This window comes from the organism of the source record quoted next, unplaced genomic scaffold (genome assembly GCF_019419815.1).
Source record: "Pyrus x bretschneideri cultivar Hongxiangsu unplaced genomic scaffold, Pyrus_bretschneideri_v1 Contig83, whole genome shotgun sequence".
Taxonomy (NCBI): domain Eukaryota; kingdom Viridiplantae; phylum Streptophyta; class Magnoliopsida; order Rosales; family Rosaceae; genus Pyrus; species Pyrus x bretschneideri.
This window is the reverse complement of record NW_025999824.1, coordinates 337328-358727: the sequence shown is the minus strand read 5'-3', so window position 1 is coordinate 358727 and position 21400 is coordinate 337328. Positions and strand designations below refer to the sequence as shown.

Sequence of the window (21400 nt, the reverse complement as noted above, 5' to 3'; positions counted from 1 at the left end):
TGTTAAATACAATCTACGAATGATTTACACAATCACACATGTGCTAGAAGTATATTCATAACAATATTATCCGACATTGAAATATATAATCAATACATTAATTGCAAATAAAAGTAGCACAATGGATTCACAGCAAATGCAAATAAAAAAATAGCATAGCGGATTCTATTTCGGCTTGATCTATGAATTTATAGTATATAAAAATTCATTCACAGTTCGTAAAAAGGCGTGTCGTCCAAATTAGGTTCCGTTCATGGATTATGCAATTAGGTTATTTCAAATTAGCACAATGAATCAAAATTATTTCGAAACAAAAAAAACAAAAAAAAAAAAACCACTAATCAAGTCGATTCAATTAACATTAATTAAAACTGATAATCTTTGGAAAACCATGAGAGTTCATAATCATGGTTCTCATACCACAAGTAAATTGTAAATTAAATTAAGCAATCTTTGAACTTCATGATTTTCACATATGCGTATGGATGCAAATATACAATAAATAACCAAGTGTCCATTGATTCACGATGGCAAACGCTATAAGATCCATCAGTTTCAGTAGGTGATGGAGGAAATAATTGTTCTCTCTGGCCTCAGTTTGCACGTAAAAACTCTAATTGTGTTTTTTTTTTTATTATCAAAAGTGCATATTAGATGGGTAAAAACCCTAATCATGTTCAGATCAATAATCATCTGGTATTTCCATGTCATTTAGTATCAGAGTCAAGTGATTGGTAATTGAGTAAGTCATTCATAGTTAATTCATTCTATCAGCATCTAGTATCTGCAGTAATTCAATATTTTATCTTTTCATTGATTTCTTAACTGTTTGAGTTTCCAATCTCATACCAAATCAGAAAAACCTAAGTCCAAAAAATAAGTCCCAAGGATGTGGGTTGAGCGGAACATGAGGAGCGGAGATAGAGAGAGAACCCAGTAAGTCCAGAATTCCAATAAGTAGATAATTTATTTTATAACTGTAAAACCCAGGGACTAGGTAAAATGAGTCGGCTATTTAGGACAAACTCATCTGCCAGTACTAGCTCTAGATCTAATTTAAATAAGATCCCAGACATAGTAAACGAAGAACAAAAGTTAGAGTTTCAGTCAAACAAAAGTGTCGACTTTGGAGACTGGAATATCCCCACAGTGTCTAGTAAAAAAGTTTATAAGAAAAAATGGTCACTCTCTTCCTTCAAAAGTGAAATAACAGTTGAGCAAGCTTATGCTCCCAGTAAAGAATATGGAACCTTTCAACTTTGCACTCCAGAACAAATAAGGGCTCATAGAAAATATAGTCATAAAAACATTCACATTGGTCTTGTACAGATTGCAATAAAACCATTAACAAGAAGAGGTCTCAACATCTTTATCCTATTATGTCTCCAAGATGCAAGCTTCACTGACTTTAGTAATAGCATTTAGAATGCTCGAGTCAAGCTATACAATAGACCAATCAATTTCGATTGTTTCCCAGACCTCACAATAAGCATAACAGATCCGCATATGTTAAAAACACTCACAATTAAACATAAAACCTTCTGGTTATCAAGTCTTGGAAGGTGTCTAACCATTAGCTTTGATTGTTAGAGTATATTACAAGTGCATGGGTATAAACATAAACTTCCAAGCCATAGCCAAGAGTCCTAGAGAGCGCACTTTATTAATCCAGAGTAATCAAGAAAATGCCAATATCAAAATACCCAGAACCATCAAATGGTTAGACATTAGTCTACCATCATATTGGTTTCTAATTAATGAAGGTAAACTAGTTGATATTCAAAATAACTTAGTCAATCTAGACAACATAGAACAATACTGAGATTGTATAGTTAATATGAATTTCAACACTCTAGCTAAAAAGTTGAGCATCCAACTTCAAAAATTAAGTCAATCAACTAGGTCTAAAGAACCAGTTAGACATTCTTTTTCAGGATATACATCAACATACATATTAGATTGTGACCGAGAATTAATTAATGGTTTAGTAAAAATGAGACTCAAATCAGTTAGAATAAACTCCCAAGTTACTCACTTTTGCTACAAAAACCAAACCCAAACTCAAGAACATCCAACTTCACCAACAGCAAATGATTTTGGAGTAAACTAATAATTATTGGTTTTAAATAAGCCATTTAAAATACATTGGAAATCATTAAAAGTTGACATCAAAGCAAAAAAAAATATACCAAGAAGAGAAAGATTCAAACAAAGTTACACCATGATAAAAAAAAAAAAAAATTAGATATTTACGAAAAATAGGAAAATTCATGAATAAACAATATATTGATATATTCTTCTTCGATTTTGTTGAAGAATATTATGAATCAGAAGAAAAAAAAATTGAAGTAGTCACAAAAGAAAATTGAGCCTAACAAGACAAAATCTTAATATCTTCAAGCCACCTTCCACAAGAAACAATATTAATCCACTCCAAATACACAAGTAATAGCTACACCCTATAAAATTCCTAAATAAGATGCTGGAATTAAACCAGTCATAGAATAAAACAACTTCACAAACCAAAGTCTACATACCATAGGAAAACGATTAGATAAAATTAAAAGTAAAATAGACAAACTACCACAACAAAAAAACAATAACCAATGAAAAACCTCTAGTAAACTTCCCAAATGCCTAATCTAGTAAAATAGCTCTAAAGACAAACTCCACTAGTGAAAAAATAGATCAAATGTTAAAGGAATTAAAAAAAAGGAACAAAAGACCATTAAAGTAGTAAGACACTAAGAATCACAATCAAAAACAACTTCTGAAAATTTAGAGTCAAAGGACAGTAACCCAAACACAATCGAAAAACTGGAAGAAGCTTTTCAAAATTTCAAATTAAAAAGAATAACAAACAAAGGGATGGTAAATCCAACCAGTCTTACCAAGAATTGGTATCCAAGGCCAACACCTCAGGATATTCAATTTGAAGAAAGAAATTTCCAAAGTCAATTCTCAGTGTCAGCAAATAAACTCTATTAATGGAACATAGATAGTTTATCCGAACAAGAAATTATAAACAAACTACAACATATTTCTATGATTGCTAACAATTATGTTACCAATCATAATCTCAGTCAACCAGAAGTTGTTGATTTTTTAGTCACTGGATTTACAGGGATGCTACATTCCTGGTGGGAAAAACATCTCACTAAACAGTCCAGAAATGCAATAAAACATGCAATAAAAAAGGATGACGATGGAACCCCTATATTTGATGAAAGAATTGATATGGAAGTCCCAGACGCAGTCGACACATTACTCTTCACAATAATTGAACACTTCATAGGAACACCAAGTAATTTAACCTCCATAATACATGATCAACTCAATAAACTCAGTAATCTAAGGTGCCCCACCTTAAGTGATTTTAGGTGGTACAAAGACGTTTTCATGTCTAGAGTTAGGGCTGGGTTCGGTTTGAAATGGTTCGGTTTTTGCCAAAACCAAAACCGAACCGAAATTTCGGTTCGGTTTGATTCGAATCATTTTTTTTTGGTTCAGTTTTGGCCCGGTTCAGTTTTTTTTTTTTTTACTTTTTTATTTTATAAAAGGTAAACTTACATACATAACAAAAGCCCACAACTAAACACAAACAAAAAAATGGGCCAGCACAACAACCCAACCCAAGGGTTGAGCCCGAAAAAGAAAGAAAAAAACTGAGAACCCTAGCCGCTTAGTTCCCTTGCCGCCATCAAAGCAAGCTCGGATGACCATGAACTAGCAACCCAACAAACACCAAAGGTGAAGACCAACCAAGCCCCAACAACTATAAAAAGAGAAACATACATCTGAAAATTGATAAACAAGTAAATCTAGAAATTGGTAAAGAAATGAATCTGGAAAGAAACAAATCTACAAGTCTGCAACACCAAGAGCAACACAAGCACATAATCCATCAAAATACTATCTTAATCCACAACTCACAGCAATAATTACATTCATTCATCTGAAATTCAAATAACTAACAAACCCACAACACAAAAATCGAACAAATATGCACTACGAAGCTACAATACTAATTTGCAATACAAAGCTGCAATACAAATTTGCAATTGAACAAATAATTATTGTCATGGAAATAGATGGCCGTGGAAGTTTGTTCCAGGAAAGGCAAGAAGTTGCTTCTCACAATATGAAGCTTGGAATAGAAAGGAGCATGTGGGTTATGGAGAAGAATCGAGAAGAATGGAGAAATTGGAGGCATGGACATGGAGGGAGTCTGGAGGCAGGGAACAAGAGAGAGAATAGGGGAATGAAAAATAGAAAAGGTGCGGCTGCTTCTAGGGTTAAAGGGTTTTGTTGATTTCTCATAAAAATTAAAAAAAAAATCTCCAAAATCCTGGAGGCATGAGGTTTGAACCCACACTCTCCAACTTGAAAAGTTTCACTGAAACCACCTTGGTAACACGTTCTATTTTGATTGTATGACTAAACTATTTATAAATATTGAAAAAATAATAATTATATATATATATCGGCTCGGTTCGGTTTTCGAACCTCAAAAACCAAAACTGAACTGGCCAAATTCGATTCGGTTCAGTTTGGTAGTTTCGATTTGGTTTTTTTTGGCTGCGGTCCGGTTCGGTTTTCGGTTTTTTGAACCCACCCCTATCTAGAGTAATGCTTAGAGAAGACAGTAATCAATCATTTTGGAAAGAAAAATTCATAAATGGATTACCAATATATATAAATATATATATATATATATGATTGTTTACAAATAATAATAGCAGTTAAACCCTATATATCAAATAGACTGTATCATGTGGACCACCTTAAAATGTGAAAAATATTCTTACAATTACTATATATAATATATATGTATTATGTAAAAACAAAAATTTGGGGCCCTCAAAATTAGGGCCCCAAGCAGCCGCCTCTTCCAACTCCCCTCAGGGCTTGCCTTGTCTAAAAAAATGTGATACAAATAGCATTTTATTAGCTGATTAAATCCACATGTGTTGTATAGCGACACTTTAGAGATCATCTCTCGAATCTAAAAATAATTTAGTAAACCGGTCCACAATCGTTATCAAATAAGTCGGGAAAAAGTCACTTAGTATTACGGTTTAGTGGTATTCCTCTTCATTTGTAAGTGAAATGTCTTAAGTTCAAATCTCGCTAAAAATAAATTTGAACAACATTATTACTAATTCATTCACTCCCTTAACTCTTTAGTGTAGATAATGTTAACCAAATGACCATATACTTTTAATTTGGTCGATGTTTTGCAGCTGGAGAATCTTACATATCAAATGGATGGATGGATGTACGTGGTCACCAGATACATCCCCTTTTTTTCGTGATTTATGCTAAGATGGTAAAAAATTGGTAGCGAATTCATGAATATATAATGGTATTTTTCTTTACCAAAAAATGGAATGATTATCCCCTTCCATTTGAGAATAAAATAAAAAAGTAAAATAAAAAAATAAAAAAAATAAAAAGAAAAAGTTCAAAAATAATTCGTAACGGAAGAAGAGAAAAGAATCCAAAACTGCAGGCAGCGGGCAACCAAGACGTGCGCGTGGGGTTTTGAAACCCTCTTCGACAGCCACCGAGTCACCGACCCCTTCGTCATCAAAAAGGAAATTCCCACTCTATTTAAAGACCAATTTGGTAGATTTAATACGGACCCATGACTGCAAACGTAAAACCCAAAGTACAAAAACACAAAGACCAGGGACATTTCAAGGAAACTGAAGCCTCGAAACGACGGTTCTTAAACCTCGGAGTTTCTTTACTTTGGTAAATATATATACACACACAAATATGTTGTGTGTATATATGTACCCTTTTTCTTAATTGTTCTGCTTCTCATCGGATCTGCCTGACCAAAATTCAGAGACCCCGATCGAAAAGCCTCAGAATTTGTAATTATTGCTTTATTTTTTCATTTTTTAATTGTTTTTTTATTGGACTCACAGAATCTCTGGTGGTTTTTCTGGGATTGTTGGGTTTCTCTGGTTTTTGAGTAATGAATTGGAGAAGGAAACAAGTTGACACTTATTCTCCACACAATCCAAGGACTAACTTGCAGAGCAGAGAGCCACAGCACCACCAAGGTATATTTTTTTAATTTCTGATTTTTTAAAAAAAATTTCACCTGTTTTTTTATTTGAGCTGTTGCATGAGCACTAGATTGTAATTCCTGTGGAAGATTGTATCTTTGAGGTGCGTTTTTGGTTTAGGAAATTGGGTTTGCTTTTGATTCCCATATCTTTGTCTCTGTTTGTTTTTATAATTTTTGTGCTTTTTGTTCAACCTTTGATGAATGAGGTAATAATTTGATTGTTTTCGGAATTGTGGAGTGGGATGCTACAATTCATTTATTTATTTTTCTGTAAATTTGCTTCGTGTATCTGCCGAGTTCTTTGTGTTTGGGGAGAATTTTCTTCATAGGAATTGAGATATAATCTGTAGCCATTGGTGAGGGTTTAAATATTAAACAACAAACAAAATCTAATTCTCTCAAAATCTCCCCACATATGGAATAAGGTGGGATCATACTAAAAATCTCAATCCAGAAGTCTTCTAAAATCTACCGAACAGCGAAAAGTTTCCCAAAGAAAAAATTTTTGCTGGATTACTTACACTTAAAATTTTATTTTCCAATCTAAATATGAGGAGCAATTGAGATGTAGGTAACTCCCCCTCGCAAATGTTAAAGGGTAACCTTTTTTCACTCTGTAAAAGCATGTATAGTTTTGTTAACATTTTCAGAACAATGATACTTCCTGCTTAGGCTCTTAACATTTTTATGTACTTCGTGTTTTGTTATGAGGTTAATTTTGTTTAGAGTAAGATGTTGTTCTGACAATGATGCAAGCTGTGGCTTTATGGTGGCAGAAGTTCTTTCTTTTGAATGATTACCTTGTTTGAATTTTTCGCTGAAGTATAGAGGTGTTCAAGTTATGTTTGGTTGGTAATTTTCTATGTAGATTTTATCCCAAGGGATAGGGTTTTTGGCGGTATTTGTACATTTTTGTTACTGTTTTAAGTTAGCATGTGTGCATGAGATAGTGCAACTTACGAAAGTTTTAAATTGGAGGTATTCCTGGCTTTAATGAGAATAGCGGCACTTGGGTTTGAAAAGTGATTCTTTCTGACTCGATTAGTTTTGCTGTAAAGGTTAACGTGAGATTGATTGAAAGTTTAAAATTGTTGGTATTCGCAGCTTTAATGAGAATAACGACACTAGGGTTTGGAAAATGATTTGTGATGATTTTATTAGTTTTAGCCATTAAGGTTAACGTGAGTGTGGAAGCTTTAAATTGGAGGTATTCCCGGTTTTAAAGAGAATAATGACACCAGGGTTTGGAAAGGGGTTCATGCTGATTTGGTTAGTGCAGCCGTTAATTTACCATGAGAGTAAAAGTTTTAAATTGGAGGTATTCCCGGCTTTAATGAGAATAACGACACTAGGGTTTGGAAAGCAGTTCTTGCTGATTCGGTTAGTTTAGCCGTTCAGGTTAACGTGAGATGGATTTTCAATACTGTAACAGAAAAACGACTGTGAAACTGCTATTGAAATGAGGGACAGTCAGAAACTTGTCATTATCGATTAGATTTCCTTTTGTCATTTTTTTCTTAATCTATTTGTAGCACCACTTTTCAATGCTGTATCATATTTCCATCTCAGTGATGTGTCATTGCATCTTCTTCTAAGTATTGCTCCATCTCTGATAATTTATTGCCTCTTTTTCCCCCTTGAGGAAGTTCTTGTTTGTGTAGATTTTTTTAATTGTTATCCAAATGTAGTATTCTGTATGTTCGTGATGATTGAATTAACATTTCTCTTCTGTTTGCTATGCAGATTGTTGGCAATTAGGTGTGCCTGACTGGGAAAAACAATTCTGTTTCATTGTTGGCTCAGTTCCATGGTGGAAGGTTGAAGAAACAAAGAAGTATATGCATCTCTATGAAAGCATCGTTCAATGGAATGATTCTGCTAATTTAGAGACATTCAACAATGAGAAACACCGGTTTTGGGCAGCGATTAACGGCCTTTCCTGCAACATATCATTGCCAGATCCTTACATGTATATTGATGACATAGATTGGAACTCCAGTACTGATCCTGAACTGATTTTGGACTTGGAAAGGGAACCTGAACCTGAACCCTCCAACGATGAGAGCCAAGATAAAGGTGTCACTCTTGGTAATCCTCTCCTTTTAGATCAGTCGCTTGCATGCACTGGATGGGGCGATGCTGAAGATGACTTAAAAAATAATGAAAATCCTGGAAACTGGGGTAGTGGATGGGGCGCTGCTGAAGAAGGCTTAAAAAATAAAGAAAATCCTGCAAACTGGGGTTGTGGATGGGGCGACGCTGAAGTAGACTTCAAAAATAATGAAAATCCTGCAAACTGGGGTAGTGGATGGGGCATTGCTGAAGAAGACTTCAAAAGTAAACAGAATCATGCAAACTGGGGTTATGGATGGGGCGACGCTGAAGTAGACTTCAAAAATAAAGAAAATCCTGAAAACTGGGGTTGTGGATGGAATGCAGATAATAAAGAAAATCCACGGGGACCTGATTCTACTCAGACTCAGAGCAAAGCAGCTGTAGGAGGATGGGATGACAGTTGGAACAACAATTGGGATAATAACTTAAGCAAATGGAAGAACAATATCGACGCTTCAAAGAACATGCACTATGGAAGAGCTGATGGAGCCTCATGGGGAAATTCAAATGCAAATGGAAGGAAGAAAAATGGAGGTAGTTGGTACAACTCAAGGCATAAGACCTCGAGATTTCAAGGTGACTATTACCAGAAAAACGGAGGGTGGAGGAACGGAGGGAGAAGGAACAACAGAGGTCATGTCGGTTACGAGAACCTGGCTTGATGGGTTAAAACTCGGAAATGTAAGCTAATCTGGGACTCGAATGGGTGAGAAACTAGTTTTGCGAGTGGCTCGAGTATGTGATGTATGTTGTAGTTTTGTTTTGTTTTTCGTTGTCTTTGGCTGTTTAGGGCAGAGTATATAGTAGGTGGGGGTAGTAAAAATGTGAAGTGTAATCGGCAAGGTCGTATCTATTCTATTCATTCAGTTTGAATGTGTTGCATTTGTGCAATCTATATGTTGAAATACAAACCTCACCTGAGGTTTCTTAGCAGGCCCTGAAAATTGGTTGAGAGCCTGTATATCTCAGGTCATATGTTTGTTGATTGTCTCAGCAATTGTAAATTGAAGGTCAGAATATCAAAGAGAGAGGCATTCTGTTTTTGGCCGATATTTCCTTTTCTTGGTTGGTGTTCGAAGAGTGGGATAATGACTTACATGGAACAGGTTTTCCACCACGTGTCCCAGGTGTCCCTATTCAATAAGCAATGAGGTCTACCATGGCTTCCTACTCTAATAATGTCATGCTGTGTAAGTTATTCTCTACACGATATGATGTTATTGGACCGCGATTCCACGAAACCCTCCTACTTCCGGCCTAAGTGACCAGGAGCCTTGGTACTTTACTATGTGTTGACTTACTTTTGGACGTCCACAACTTTCATGATGGTGTCCCGGAATATCCTATGTTTCATGACTTTTAGGGTTTGTTCCTAGTAGCGAGTTCCTGGTTTGGATCCTAGGCCCCCAAGAAATCAGTCCTCGATCGAGTGTAGAGCACTAGGTTTGTCGATCTAGTTTGGGATTGTCGTATTTTTTTGAAAAACTGTTTTTGTTGTGCTTTAAAAATAATTAATTGCAAATTAAAATATTTGAGCGTTTTATTTAATTGTATTTTTAAAAGTGTTGTAAGTATGAAAAACAATGCAAAATCATTTGGTAAATTTTAATATAAAAGTGATATAATAGTATATGATGACAAAAATGGACATGATGATGACAATAACAGTGGCGAGGGCAGTGATTGTGATGGTGGTGCCAATAAAAGGATGTGATGGTTGGGTTGCAGAGGTAACAATGGTGGTAGAGGCGGTGACAACGGTGATGGTGGCGGTTGTGGTGGCAGTGGTAGTAGTTGTGTTTATAGTGGTGGTGGTGGCGATGACAGCAATGATGATAGTGGCAGTGGTTGTGGAAGAAATGATGGCAGTTATGGTTGCGGTGGCGGTTTATAGCGATAATGTTCACAACAATGATGGTGGTAATGACAATAGTGGTGTAAGAGGTTAAGGTCTATGGTAGGTGGTGGCGGTCAGTTTGCTCTCTAAGAATAAAATAAAATGTATTTTAGAAGGATAAATAACGTTATTTTTAAAAGTTAATGAGGGTATTACAAGAATTGAAAATATTCATTAAAAGTTCAACTCCGCTTTTTATTAAAGCATCTTTTAAAAGCAACCTATGTATAAACTGCTTTTAAAAACTGATGTTTGGAGACCATTGCTTTTAAAATAAGCATGATATTTTATTTTTACCAAACATTTTTTTATTGCTTAACTTTTAAGTGAAACAGTTTTTGGTGACAAAAAGCATTACCAAACGGGGCCCTAGTTTGGCTTGAAGTCAAAACCAAGCCAAACTTAAACATTAGTATATTCAACTCGTAAAGCTTGTGAGCAATTCGAAATTTTTTACAAGACAGCTTGAAGTAGGTTTGAGGTTAGCTCGATCGTTCAAGCTTGTCTAATACGTATTTGGAGGCCCAAATCAAACTAACTCAATTAACATAACAAGTTATCGCTTAAAGAACCCTAGAACATACTACAAATTTCCAAAGCCAAAGTACTATGGCTAAATTGTTCATTTGTTACTAGTGATAAACTGCCAGTGCCTACTAAAAATTAATCCGCACCCGATGCACGAATAAATAAATAAATAAATAATAAATAAAAAGGTCAAACAATCTTATTCACAGAACCTAAAAACCTTAGTGTATAAAGTTAATAATAAAACTCCCACATTCTCGTCTAACACAAACTTAGCTCATCTAGCTTCTATCTTGCCAAATAACTCATATGAAAAATAAAAGATGAGGGGTGAGCAACAACCACCGTCGCCCAGTTAATAGAATATGTAGTATTTCAGTCAAGCGATGTCATTTTATGCGCCCTAGAAAGTATCACAATTATATGAAAAGATTTAGCCATATAATTTCACATCACATCATCCCTCCACATGTCGGTTATTCTTTATAAGATGTAGCTCACCACTGATGTGAGAATTATACGCACACAAATTAAAACCCTCTTGTGACAATTGTAGTATAAGTATAAGTAGGGATCGTTCTTAACCGGGGATTAGGAGGGATTGCAAAATCACTTGGAAACTGACTCAAAAACGTAAAATAAAGTTTAAAACACTGAACTAGACTCAAAGAATGCAAAACTAAACACTTAAAACACTAAAACAAACCACAAGACTCAAACAGCACCCAAAACACTCAAAACAGCCTTAAAAACACTTTCTGGGCAGTTTTGAGCACTTTGACTACTTTGGACGAAATTAGGTAATAAAATGAATCAAAACACTTAAAAACACAAACTAAGACACTTTCTAACTAAGTTGGACACTAAAGCAAAGGGGGATTGAGTTTTTGACGAAATTAAATAAAATGCATAGAATGTAATTCAAACAGATTGTAAAGATGAATTTGATGAAAATATGGATGAAATGCTAGCTAGAGGGTTCTTCTCCACACATGTCACACTTGCACACAAAACGATTTCTAATTGCTTTTCAATAAACCATGAATTCTCAACGCCCCAGATTAACCGTGAATTGCACTAATTAACCCTCAGATTTTCCTAACGTTATTGAATTGGATGATTGCATACGACAACCCAAAACATTCCCCACAAGTCCCCTACATGATTGCATAATAGAGATACAAGCAAGAATCATTAAGTTCTATGAAAACCATAAGCGTTGACGAAGCACTTGTTACTATGATTGCATGAAACTTATGCCAAGAATTTACTTAACGCAATTGAGATCATCAACCTTTACTACTTGTGAATATAATTCCATAACGATTAGGTGAAATTTCCTTATATCCTAGCATCCAATTTATGCATGATAATTAAGCGTGCACTCTCAACCAACACACACAAATCAATGTAATTCACATAGATAAGTAAATTGAATTCACAACTTATGAAACGCAATTGGAAGTAGTCAAATCATATTGCAAGCATAAACATGTATTTCGAATCCCCCCCTAGCCAAGGGGGGTTTAGTTCCTCATACGCACAAAACAAAGAGAATTGAAATTAAACATTGAAATCAAGGAAAAGAAACACCTAAAAATTCCAACAACTCAAACTTGAATTGTATGAACGTTTAGGCCCTTCTCCTCCTCTTTGTTGCGGCACAAGGTCTAAGGATAGGTTTTGGGGGTTATGGATGGTGTAGAATGATGTGTTTGGGATAGGGATGGATGTAGGGGACTTCAATGCTTATTTTTGGGCAGAAAATATGAAGAATGGTGAAGTATGGATGTGTTATAGAGAGAGGATGAATTTCTGGCGTGAATGGTGAATGAATGAATGGTTGTTTTGTGGCTGCAATGGATGTTTATTTATAGGTGGATGAATGATTAAAGAGGGAATATGACAGCTAGGTTGGTTGGTGGCTGCCATCATGAAGAGTGCATGGATGTGGCTGAATGGGTTAAAGAGGGAATGATGATGGGAGAGCATGTGGGTGACAGCTAGGTTGGTTGGTGGCTGCAATGGAGGTGTGGAATGATGATGGGAGAGCATGTGAGTGAATTATGAAGAGTGAATGCATGTAGGGTGCTGCCATGGTGGGAAATATTGGGCAAAAAATATCCTAAGGCTTTATTACTTAGTTTAGGAAAGGATGTAACTCCAAATCCTCCTTTAGGTCTTCAATTTCGTCCATTCCTTTTGCTCCAAGCATATGCTATCCATTCCAAGCCCAATTTTGCTCCAAAATGCATCCTTTTACATACTTTGCCCTTAAATCCTGAAAATACATAAAACTAGCTTAAAAGACTACTTTACTAAGGAAAAACACTTTAAATGCACAAGACAAGCTAAACTAAGGTGCATAAATATGCTCCTATCAAATTCCCCCACACTTAGCTTTTGCTAGTCCTCGAGCAAAACAAAACGATAACAAACAAACAAAACGACACTAAACAAGTAAAACACAACCTAAACCTTCCAACAATCGTCTTAGGGATTTCCAATGCACATGACATGTTAAAAATCATTATTCCCACAGATTTTAGCCATCTTTACACTCGAGCACATGCTTAATCATAGTCACTACTTACTAGTTCACAAATAACCACTTAAAACGATGTTTTGAATGTAGTAACATGCCTTAGAGAATTTTCTCAATTCCTTACAAGATATGCACTCAATTTTCACTCAGATTTTCTACTACACACCTTAATCTAGTTATATGTGAGAAGATTAATGAAAACGAGCACTCACATATATATATCACAAAGAAAGCAATTTCTGGAGTTAATAAGCATGTTTAGATATGATCTCATGAATGGAATGCTACACAACTTCTTCTTGAATATGTGTTATGCAAATCAATAACATGCTTTGAATGAAATGGGCATAAGTTCTAGCATTTGGAACTATATGATGAAACGCCTTCTAAGTAGTAACCAAGCAAAGAATAATGAGATCATGCAACGACTTTAGAAACAATAATGCACAGATTTTAACTCTCCAAATAACGTTTAGGCTCAAGTCTCACAAGGTTGTAGCGTTTGTTTGAGTTCCTTCCTTCAAGCATGTTACAAAAACTAATTTTTCTTTTAGGATTGCATGTGAAGTCATACATTATAACCATAACCAAGCATATACCAAGAGTATATCAAACTTTTCTCCAAGTTTATAACTCTTCTTAACAGTCATGCAATTAAAAACCAAATCCTCATCATTGTGTTGGAAGGTACCCTAAGACACAAACACACAAAACGACTCAAAACACTCTTTTTAGGCTTTTCAAAACATGTTTTTCAAATTTTTATGTGATTTTCGGAGTTATAAAACAAAACACACTAAAACACTCCAAATCAGCTTAAAAACATTTTAAAACAGCAAGGAACAACGCTTGAAGTTATGGGTGATAAAATCCAACGAATTTGCATCAACATACTTAGTTACCCCCCCCACACTTCAATCAAACATTGTCCTCAATGTTTTAAGCCTAAATTCACACCAAACAAAAGTAAACACATAAACAGCAACTAAACATACTAAACATGGCAGAATGTATCTAACAAAGAGAAGAGTTTAGGGATGCAAATCTGGTTATGGAGTGTAAATTCCATCTTCTCCTTGGTGATTGCATTGAGGCTTGATCGTGAGTTTTTCCACAGGCTAATCTTGAACTGGGCTGGAGGATGCTGACACATGGCAGGCAAGCACGAGGTGGAGGTTATGACTTGTTTATTTGTTCAATCTTTCCAATTCGTATTGAAGAGGGTTAGAGGATACTAATTAGAAAGATTGATTTTTCATTGTCACTCGTCTTTCTCCAAGTAGATGTGGTCCCTTCTCTGGAAGTGTATCAACCTTTGAAGATGACTACTCGAGAGCAACGCTAGGTAAGCAACCAGGGAATAGATTCCAGGTAGTCGGTTCCAGATCGGAAGACTGACTCTAAGTGCCGGCTGATTGCTCACTTCACTTTGCCATGCGAGTAATAACAAGGACAAAGGAAAAGACAGGGAAAAATCATGATATGAGATACCTTTGCTTTCGCCCTTGATGATATGAGATACTTTTGCTTTTGAAGAAGAAGCGAATGAATCAGCACATATATTTGTTGCGCTTGTCTCCACATGCTTCGATCCACCGTTTCCTCTTGCCTCATCTGTACTCCAGGCATCTGGTATCTTCTTTGGGGGATACATCAATGGTTGAATATATGTTCTCAAGGGAAGAAGAAAACTAAGCATGTTTGACAGGTTTGGTTGCAGCTACATTCTCGGCCGAGAATGAAAGTCATGCATTTTTGGGTGTATGCCTTGCCATGAATGTTGATGTATATAGGAATTGTAATGGCAAGTAGTAGTGCGGATGCGGCAATGACCTCCACGCGTCTTCAACTTTGTCAGAGATCTTTTGACAAAGTTGCACGCGTTATCTGAAAAGCCGAGATTGCGGCTTTATTACCCACGCTTGTCGGCAACCTCCACGCGTCTTCAACTTTGTCAGAGATCTTTTGACAAAGTTGAACGCTTTATCTGAAAAGCCAAGATTGTGTCTGAAGTGTTGGCGAACTTTATGTAGGAAAATCCGGTTTTGAAGAGTGGTGTCTCTTCAATTCTGAATCGGTGATTGTGTCGCCTCTCCTTTTATAGAGGTGATCGATCACCTCTAACATGCACACTTTGAAGATTGCCCATTCGTGAAAATCGTCTCCGGCCCGTTGAGATTTTACTCCATCCAACCCTTCTCTTTTAACTTCGTGAAAAATGGCTAACCCATCTAACCCATCTAACATTTGCTTAGATTTGAGTCTCAGCAGTGATCCGGTCGCGCCGCGTCAGGGTAAGGTATGGTGCCCGTCTTTCTTATCTTCTAATGGCCCTCTTACAGGTGAAGACTCTGTGATGACGGATGCAACAACAGCTACGATAGTAGCTCGGAACCTCCTCACTCCTAAAGATAGTCAGCTGTTTTCAGGACGGTCCGATGAATTGGCCGTTCAAGAGTCCCTAGCTCTCAGTGTTCAGTGCGCGGGCTCTGTGTCCAACATGGGCCAACGCCTACTTGCTCGATCCCGTCAGGTTGAATCATTGATGGCAGAGGTGAAAAATCTCAAGCAAGAGATCAAACAGCTTAAGCACGAGAATAGAAGTTTGCACGTGCTTGCAAATAATTATTCGACAGGCATGAAGAGGAAGCTTGATGAGATGCAAGAATCTCAAGGTCGAATTCAAAGTGACCGTCAAAGGCTTGCGGCTTTCTTCCAGATGCACCTTTTTCCTGCGTCATCTAGCGTTCCACCAAGTATTGGGGCCTCGAATGATCTATCTTCGGTGCCTCCCGCTCCTATGCCTCCCGCTCCTATGCCTCTCGCTCCGATGCCTCTTTCTCCGATGCCTCTTGCTCTTAGAGTTTTGCCACGTAGTGAGGCTTCACGTAAACAACCTTTGTGAAGGCTCCATCTTTCTCTTTCTTTGTTAAATACATTTTTTTTTCCCCACTTGTAATTTCTCGAAAATCAATGAACATGCTTTGTTTTATTCAGTGTATTGGGTTGCCTCCCAAGTAGCGCTTTCTTTTACGTCTTGTGATGCGAGTTTTATACGCGCACAAATTAAACCCTCTTGTGACAATTGTAGTATATGAATAAGTAGGGATCGTTCTGGACCGGGGATTAGGAGGGATTGTTAATCACTTGGATTTTTGACTTAAAAACGTAAAAACAATATAAAACACTAAACTAGACTCAAAGAATGTGAAACTAAACGTTAAAACATTAAGACAAACAAAAAGACTCAAAATTCTTTAAAAACACAAACTAATTGATTTTTAACTAATTTGACAATAAAGTAAAGGGGGGATTGTGTTTGGACGATATTAAATTAAATGGACAAATTGTAATTAAAGGCAAAACGTAAATATGAATGAGATGAAAATATGGATGATGGAATAGCCAAGGGGTTCATCTCCACACATGTTATACTTGCATACAAAATTGATTCTCAGTTGGTCTTTCGATAAATTATGAATTCTCAACGCCCCAGGTTAACCGTGATTGCACTAATTAACCCTCAGATTTTCCTAACGTTATTGAATTGGATGATTGCATACGACAACCCAAAACATTTCCCACAAGTCCCCTACATGATTGCATAATAGAGATACAAGTAAGAATCATTACGTTCTTTGAAAACCATAAGCATTGACAAGGCATTCGTTACTATGATTGCATGAAACTCGTGCCAAGAATTTATTTAACGCGATTGTTTATAAGCAACCTCCACTACTTGTGAATATAAGTTCATAACTATTAGGTGAAATTCACTTATATTCTAGCGTCATATTCATGCATGAAAATTAAGCGTGCACTCTCAATCAACATACATAAATAAGTTATCGATCAAGCAGTTAAACAAATTGAATCCAACATTCATGAAATCCCAACCAAAAGTAATCAATTCATATTGCAAGTATAACCATGGTTTCGAATTACCCCCTAGCTAACTAGGGGGATTTAGCCTCTCATGTTCACAAAAAGAGAATTACAAATGAATTTAAACATAAAGCACAAAGGATTGATTACACCTAGAACGCCCAACGAATCCACGTGAATTGGTGCGCGTCGAAGCTCCTCTTTCCTCTTCTCCTTCTGCGGCAGATTGGTTAAATGGTGTTGGTCGATGATTTGCGGGTTTAGGGATGGATTTATGGAGGATTGGTGGTGTAGGTTGCGGACAGGTTTGTGAATGGAATGTGGAAGCTACGGATGATGGGGAATTGTGAAAATAAACTTCGAGTGTGAATGATGGATGCTACGGTTGAAATAATAGGTTGAATGTGCTGCAAAGAATAATGGTTTAATGGATAATTAGTGGGATATGGCACGGCAATATGGAAGGAAAATGGGAAGTGGTGGATTTAAAAATGGGAAGTGGACGGTTTGTGAATGGGATATAGTGGTGTAGGTGGAATGGTGGGGGGATATTAAATTAGAAAAAAGGCATGGTGGAGGTAATGCACGGATTGGTATAGGATAATGGGAAGTGGTGGTTAGGTGATAATGGGTGGAAGGTTTAAAGTGGATGTAGTTTAAATGGGAAATGGTTTGCACGGGTTTTGGGATTTAAATTAGGTTATGGTGGTGGAATTAATGGGGTTAGTGGAATGTACATTTTGAATGGAAAATGGGATATTAGCTTATGGTGGCTACGGCACTTTGTGAATTAGGTTATGGTGGTGGTAAATGTATGAATGAATCAGAGGAATATATGTATGTAGGGCTACGGTTTGTGAATAAATAATTGGAGAGAAAGATCCACCAGTTTTAAGAATGAATGGGGAATAAAGAAAATGGTAGATGGTGACTGAAAAATAATGGAATGAATGGTGGGATGCACGGCTTAGGAGGAAGATTGTGTGATGCATTGTTTTGGACGTCCATTCCTCGTGCTCTATTTGCATACACCACATTCCAGCTCAGTTTTGCTCCAAAAGCTCCAAATTGCATCATTTTATGTAATATGTCCTTTAAACCTGAAAACACATGAAAGTAGCTTAAAATACTACTTTAACGAAGAAAACATAACAAAAATGCATAAGAACTAGCTAACTAAGGCGCATAAATATGCTCCTATCAAATTCCCCCACACTTAGCTTTTGCTAGTCCTCGAGCAAAACAAACAAAAGAAAGAAAACAAAACGAAACAAACTAACCAAAACCAAAAACTAAACCTTCCAACGTTCGCCTCAGGGATTTCCAATGAAACATGACATGTCAAAATTCATTACTCACATGGCTTTTAGTCTTCCTTTCCCTCAAGCACATACTTAATCATAGTCACCATTCACTAGTTCGCATTTAATCAATTAAAACATATTTTGAATGTAGTAACATGCCTTAGAGAATTCCCTCAATTCCTCACTCGTTATGCACTCAATTTTCACTCAAATTTTCTGACTACACACCCTACACTAGTTATATGTGAGAAGATTGATGTAAACATGAAAGACTAGTACTCACATACGTTATACAAGGAAAGCAATTTCGGGAGTAATTAAACGTGTATGGATATGATCTCATGAATGGGATGCTACTACTTAGATGCGAGAACCAGTGACACCATATGCTCATACCAAATTCAAACTCCACATTTGAAATGCACAACACTCAAGATAGAAGTCAAGGGTTGTAACGGGGCTTGGGGTTTTGGCTAACAAGGAAAGGTAAGGATAAACAAAAGTTCTTTCAGCAATAATAAGTAAAGTAATGAAATTAAGACCTAGAATTCCCTTAGAATGCAGAAATCAACTTTTAAACAATTAGGGGAGATTCAAACAACTCGTAGGGCCTAATTCATTGTTTTGGGCCCTTACTTCAACAAACAATACTTTGGAACTCTTTTTCACTTCTTTTTTCATTTTTTTTTTTTTTTTTTTTTTTTTTTTGAAACCGTGCCTATGGCACAAAAACTCACATCCATAATCCTTCCCCCACACTTATTTTCTGCAACACATTAATCAAAAGGAATTCATTGCTTACTATGCTTCAAGAACAAGGGTACGGAAGGTCCTAATCTAGGCTAGGTAAGGATAATGTGGGTTAACAAAGAACATGGGCTAACATGAGGCTCAATGGGGTTAAACGTAAACACAAAATGAGTTAAGGACACATGGCTATTTGGCTTTTGGTGGTGGTCACTACACAACTTCATCTTGAATACGTGTTATGCAAATCAATGACATGCTTTGAATGAAATTGGCATGAGTTCTAGCATTTGGAACTAAGTGATGAAACGCCTTCTAAGTAGTAACCAAGCAAAGAATAATGAAATCATGCAACGACTTTAGAAAACATTAATGCACAGATGTTAACTCTCCAAATAACGTTTAAGCTCAAGTCTCACAGGGATGTAGCGTTTGTTTAAGTTCATTCCTTCAAGCATGTTACAAAAACTAATTTTTATCATTTGTGATTACATGTGAATTCGTAAACTATAACGACAACCAAGCATAAACCAAAGAGTATATCAAACGTCCTTCCATGTTTGTAACTTTCTTTAACCATCATGCAATTAAAAACCAAATCCTCATCATTGTGTTGGAAGGTAACCTACGACACAAACACACAAAAACAACTCTTTTTGGGTTTTTCAAAACAATTTTTCAAATTTTTATGGGATTTTCAAATTTTTAAGTCAACACACACTAAAACAGTTTAAAAACATTTTAAAACAGCAAGGAACAACACTTGAAGTTATGGGTGATAAAATCCAACAATTTTGCATCAACATACTTAGTTACCCCCCCCATACTTAAATCAAACATTGTCCTCAATGTTTTAAGCTTAAAACACACCAAACAAAAGAAAACATATAAAACAACAACTAAACATACTAAACATACTAAACATGGCAGAATGTATCTATCAAAGAGAAGAGTTTTAGAGATGCAAATCTGGTTGTGGAGTGTAAATTCCATCTTCTCCTTGGTGATTGCAGTGAGGCTTCATCTTGAGTGATTCCACAGGCTTACTCTTGAAATGCGCTGCTCCCATCGTTGATTTTCCTTTGTGCTACTCGTGAACTGGGTAGCAGGCTTCCTTTGGTCTCCCCCGAAGGTCTGAGCTTCCTCCTTTTATCTGTTTCTTTGTTCAATCTCTCCAATTCGTATTGAAGAGGGTTAGAGGATAGCTCGGCAAAGCTAGGTAAGCAACCAGGGAATAGAGTCCAGATAGACTCCAAGTGCCGGCTGATTGCTTCTTTCACTTTGTCATGCAAGTAATATCAAGGACAAAGGAAAAGACAGGGAAAGAGCATGATATGAGATACCTTTGCTTTTGCCCTTGATGATATGAGATACCTTTGCTTTTGAAGAAGCGGTGAATGAATCAGCACATGTATTTGTGGTGCTGTTTCCTCCTGGGTCATCTGTACTCCAGGCATCTGGTATCATCTTTGGGGAAGAAGAAAGAATTGAGTATTTTGAAAGGCTTTGCTGGGAGTGCGCCCTCAGAGGTGAGAAAGAGTTGGGCATTTTCTTCAGTTCTGCTTTGCCAAAAAAATGAAGGTCGACATATATAGGGAATTCAATAGCAAGTGGTGGTACTGTTCTTTTACCGTTGTCGACAAACGTTTTGATCCCGCAAATCTGGCTTTTTGAAATAGTGACGACTCTTCGATCTTTGAATTTGCCTCTTCGATTTCTGAGCAGTCGCCCCTTCGATTTCTGAACGATGCCCTTCGCTTTCTGAACGACACGTAGTAGCGCGGATGCGGCTCTGTCTGAGATCTTTTGACAAGTGGCACGCGTTTTCTGCAAAGCCGGGAGTTTTCGACAAATATGCACACGCTTTCTGGAAAGTCGGGAGCTTTCGGCTTTGTCTCCCACATTTGTCGGCTAAAGTGTGCAGCTGATTTCTCGCCTTCCACGCGTCTTCTGAAAAGCTGGGATTACGTCTGACGAGCTGGCGATCTTTACGTTCACCAATTCAGAATGAAGAGACACCACTCTTCAAAACCGGAATTTCCTCTCCTTTAATAGAGGTGATTGATCACCTTCTAGCATGCACACTTGAAAATTTCCCAGAAATCGTCTCCGGCCCGTTTGAAATTCTACTCCGTCCACCCCTTCTCTTTTAACTTCGTGAACAATGGCTAGCTCATCCAACCCATCGAACCTTTGCTTAGATTTGAGTCTAAGCAGTGATCCGGTCACGTCTCGTCAGGGTAAGGTATGGTGCCCGTCTTTCTTATCTTCCCATGGCCCTCTTACAGATGAGGACT

General features: G+C 36.8%; 1 protein-coding gene across 1 annotated transcript; it reads left to right on the top strand.

Moving 5' to 3' along the window:
- Positions 1-5519: 5519 nt before the first annotated feature.
- On the top strand, positions 5520-9249 carry LOC103938670. The gene is made up of 3 exons (XM_009348699.3): positions 5520-5757; positions 5937-6074; positions 7826-9249. The coding sequence occupies exons 2-3, from the start codon at positions 5987-5989 to the stop codon at positions 8857-8859; spliced, it is 1122 nt and encodes a 373-aa protein (XP_009346974.2). The 5' UTR covers positions 5520-5757; positions 5937-5986; the 3' UTR covers positions 8860-9249.
- The last annotated feature ends 12151 nt before the right edge of the window (positions 9250-21400 follow it).

Bases quoted from the DNA above. Each gene is read 5' to 3' on its own strand.
- LOC103938670 (XM_009348699.3), top strand. From the start codon at position 5,987: ATGAATTGGAGAAGGAAACAAGTTGACACTTATTCTCCACACAATCCA. The intron at 6,075-7,825 runs GTATATTTTTTT...TTTGCTATGCAG, and splicing joins AGAGCCACAGCACCACCAAG to ATTGTTGGCAATTAGGTGTG.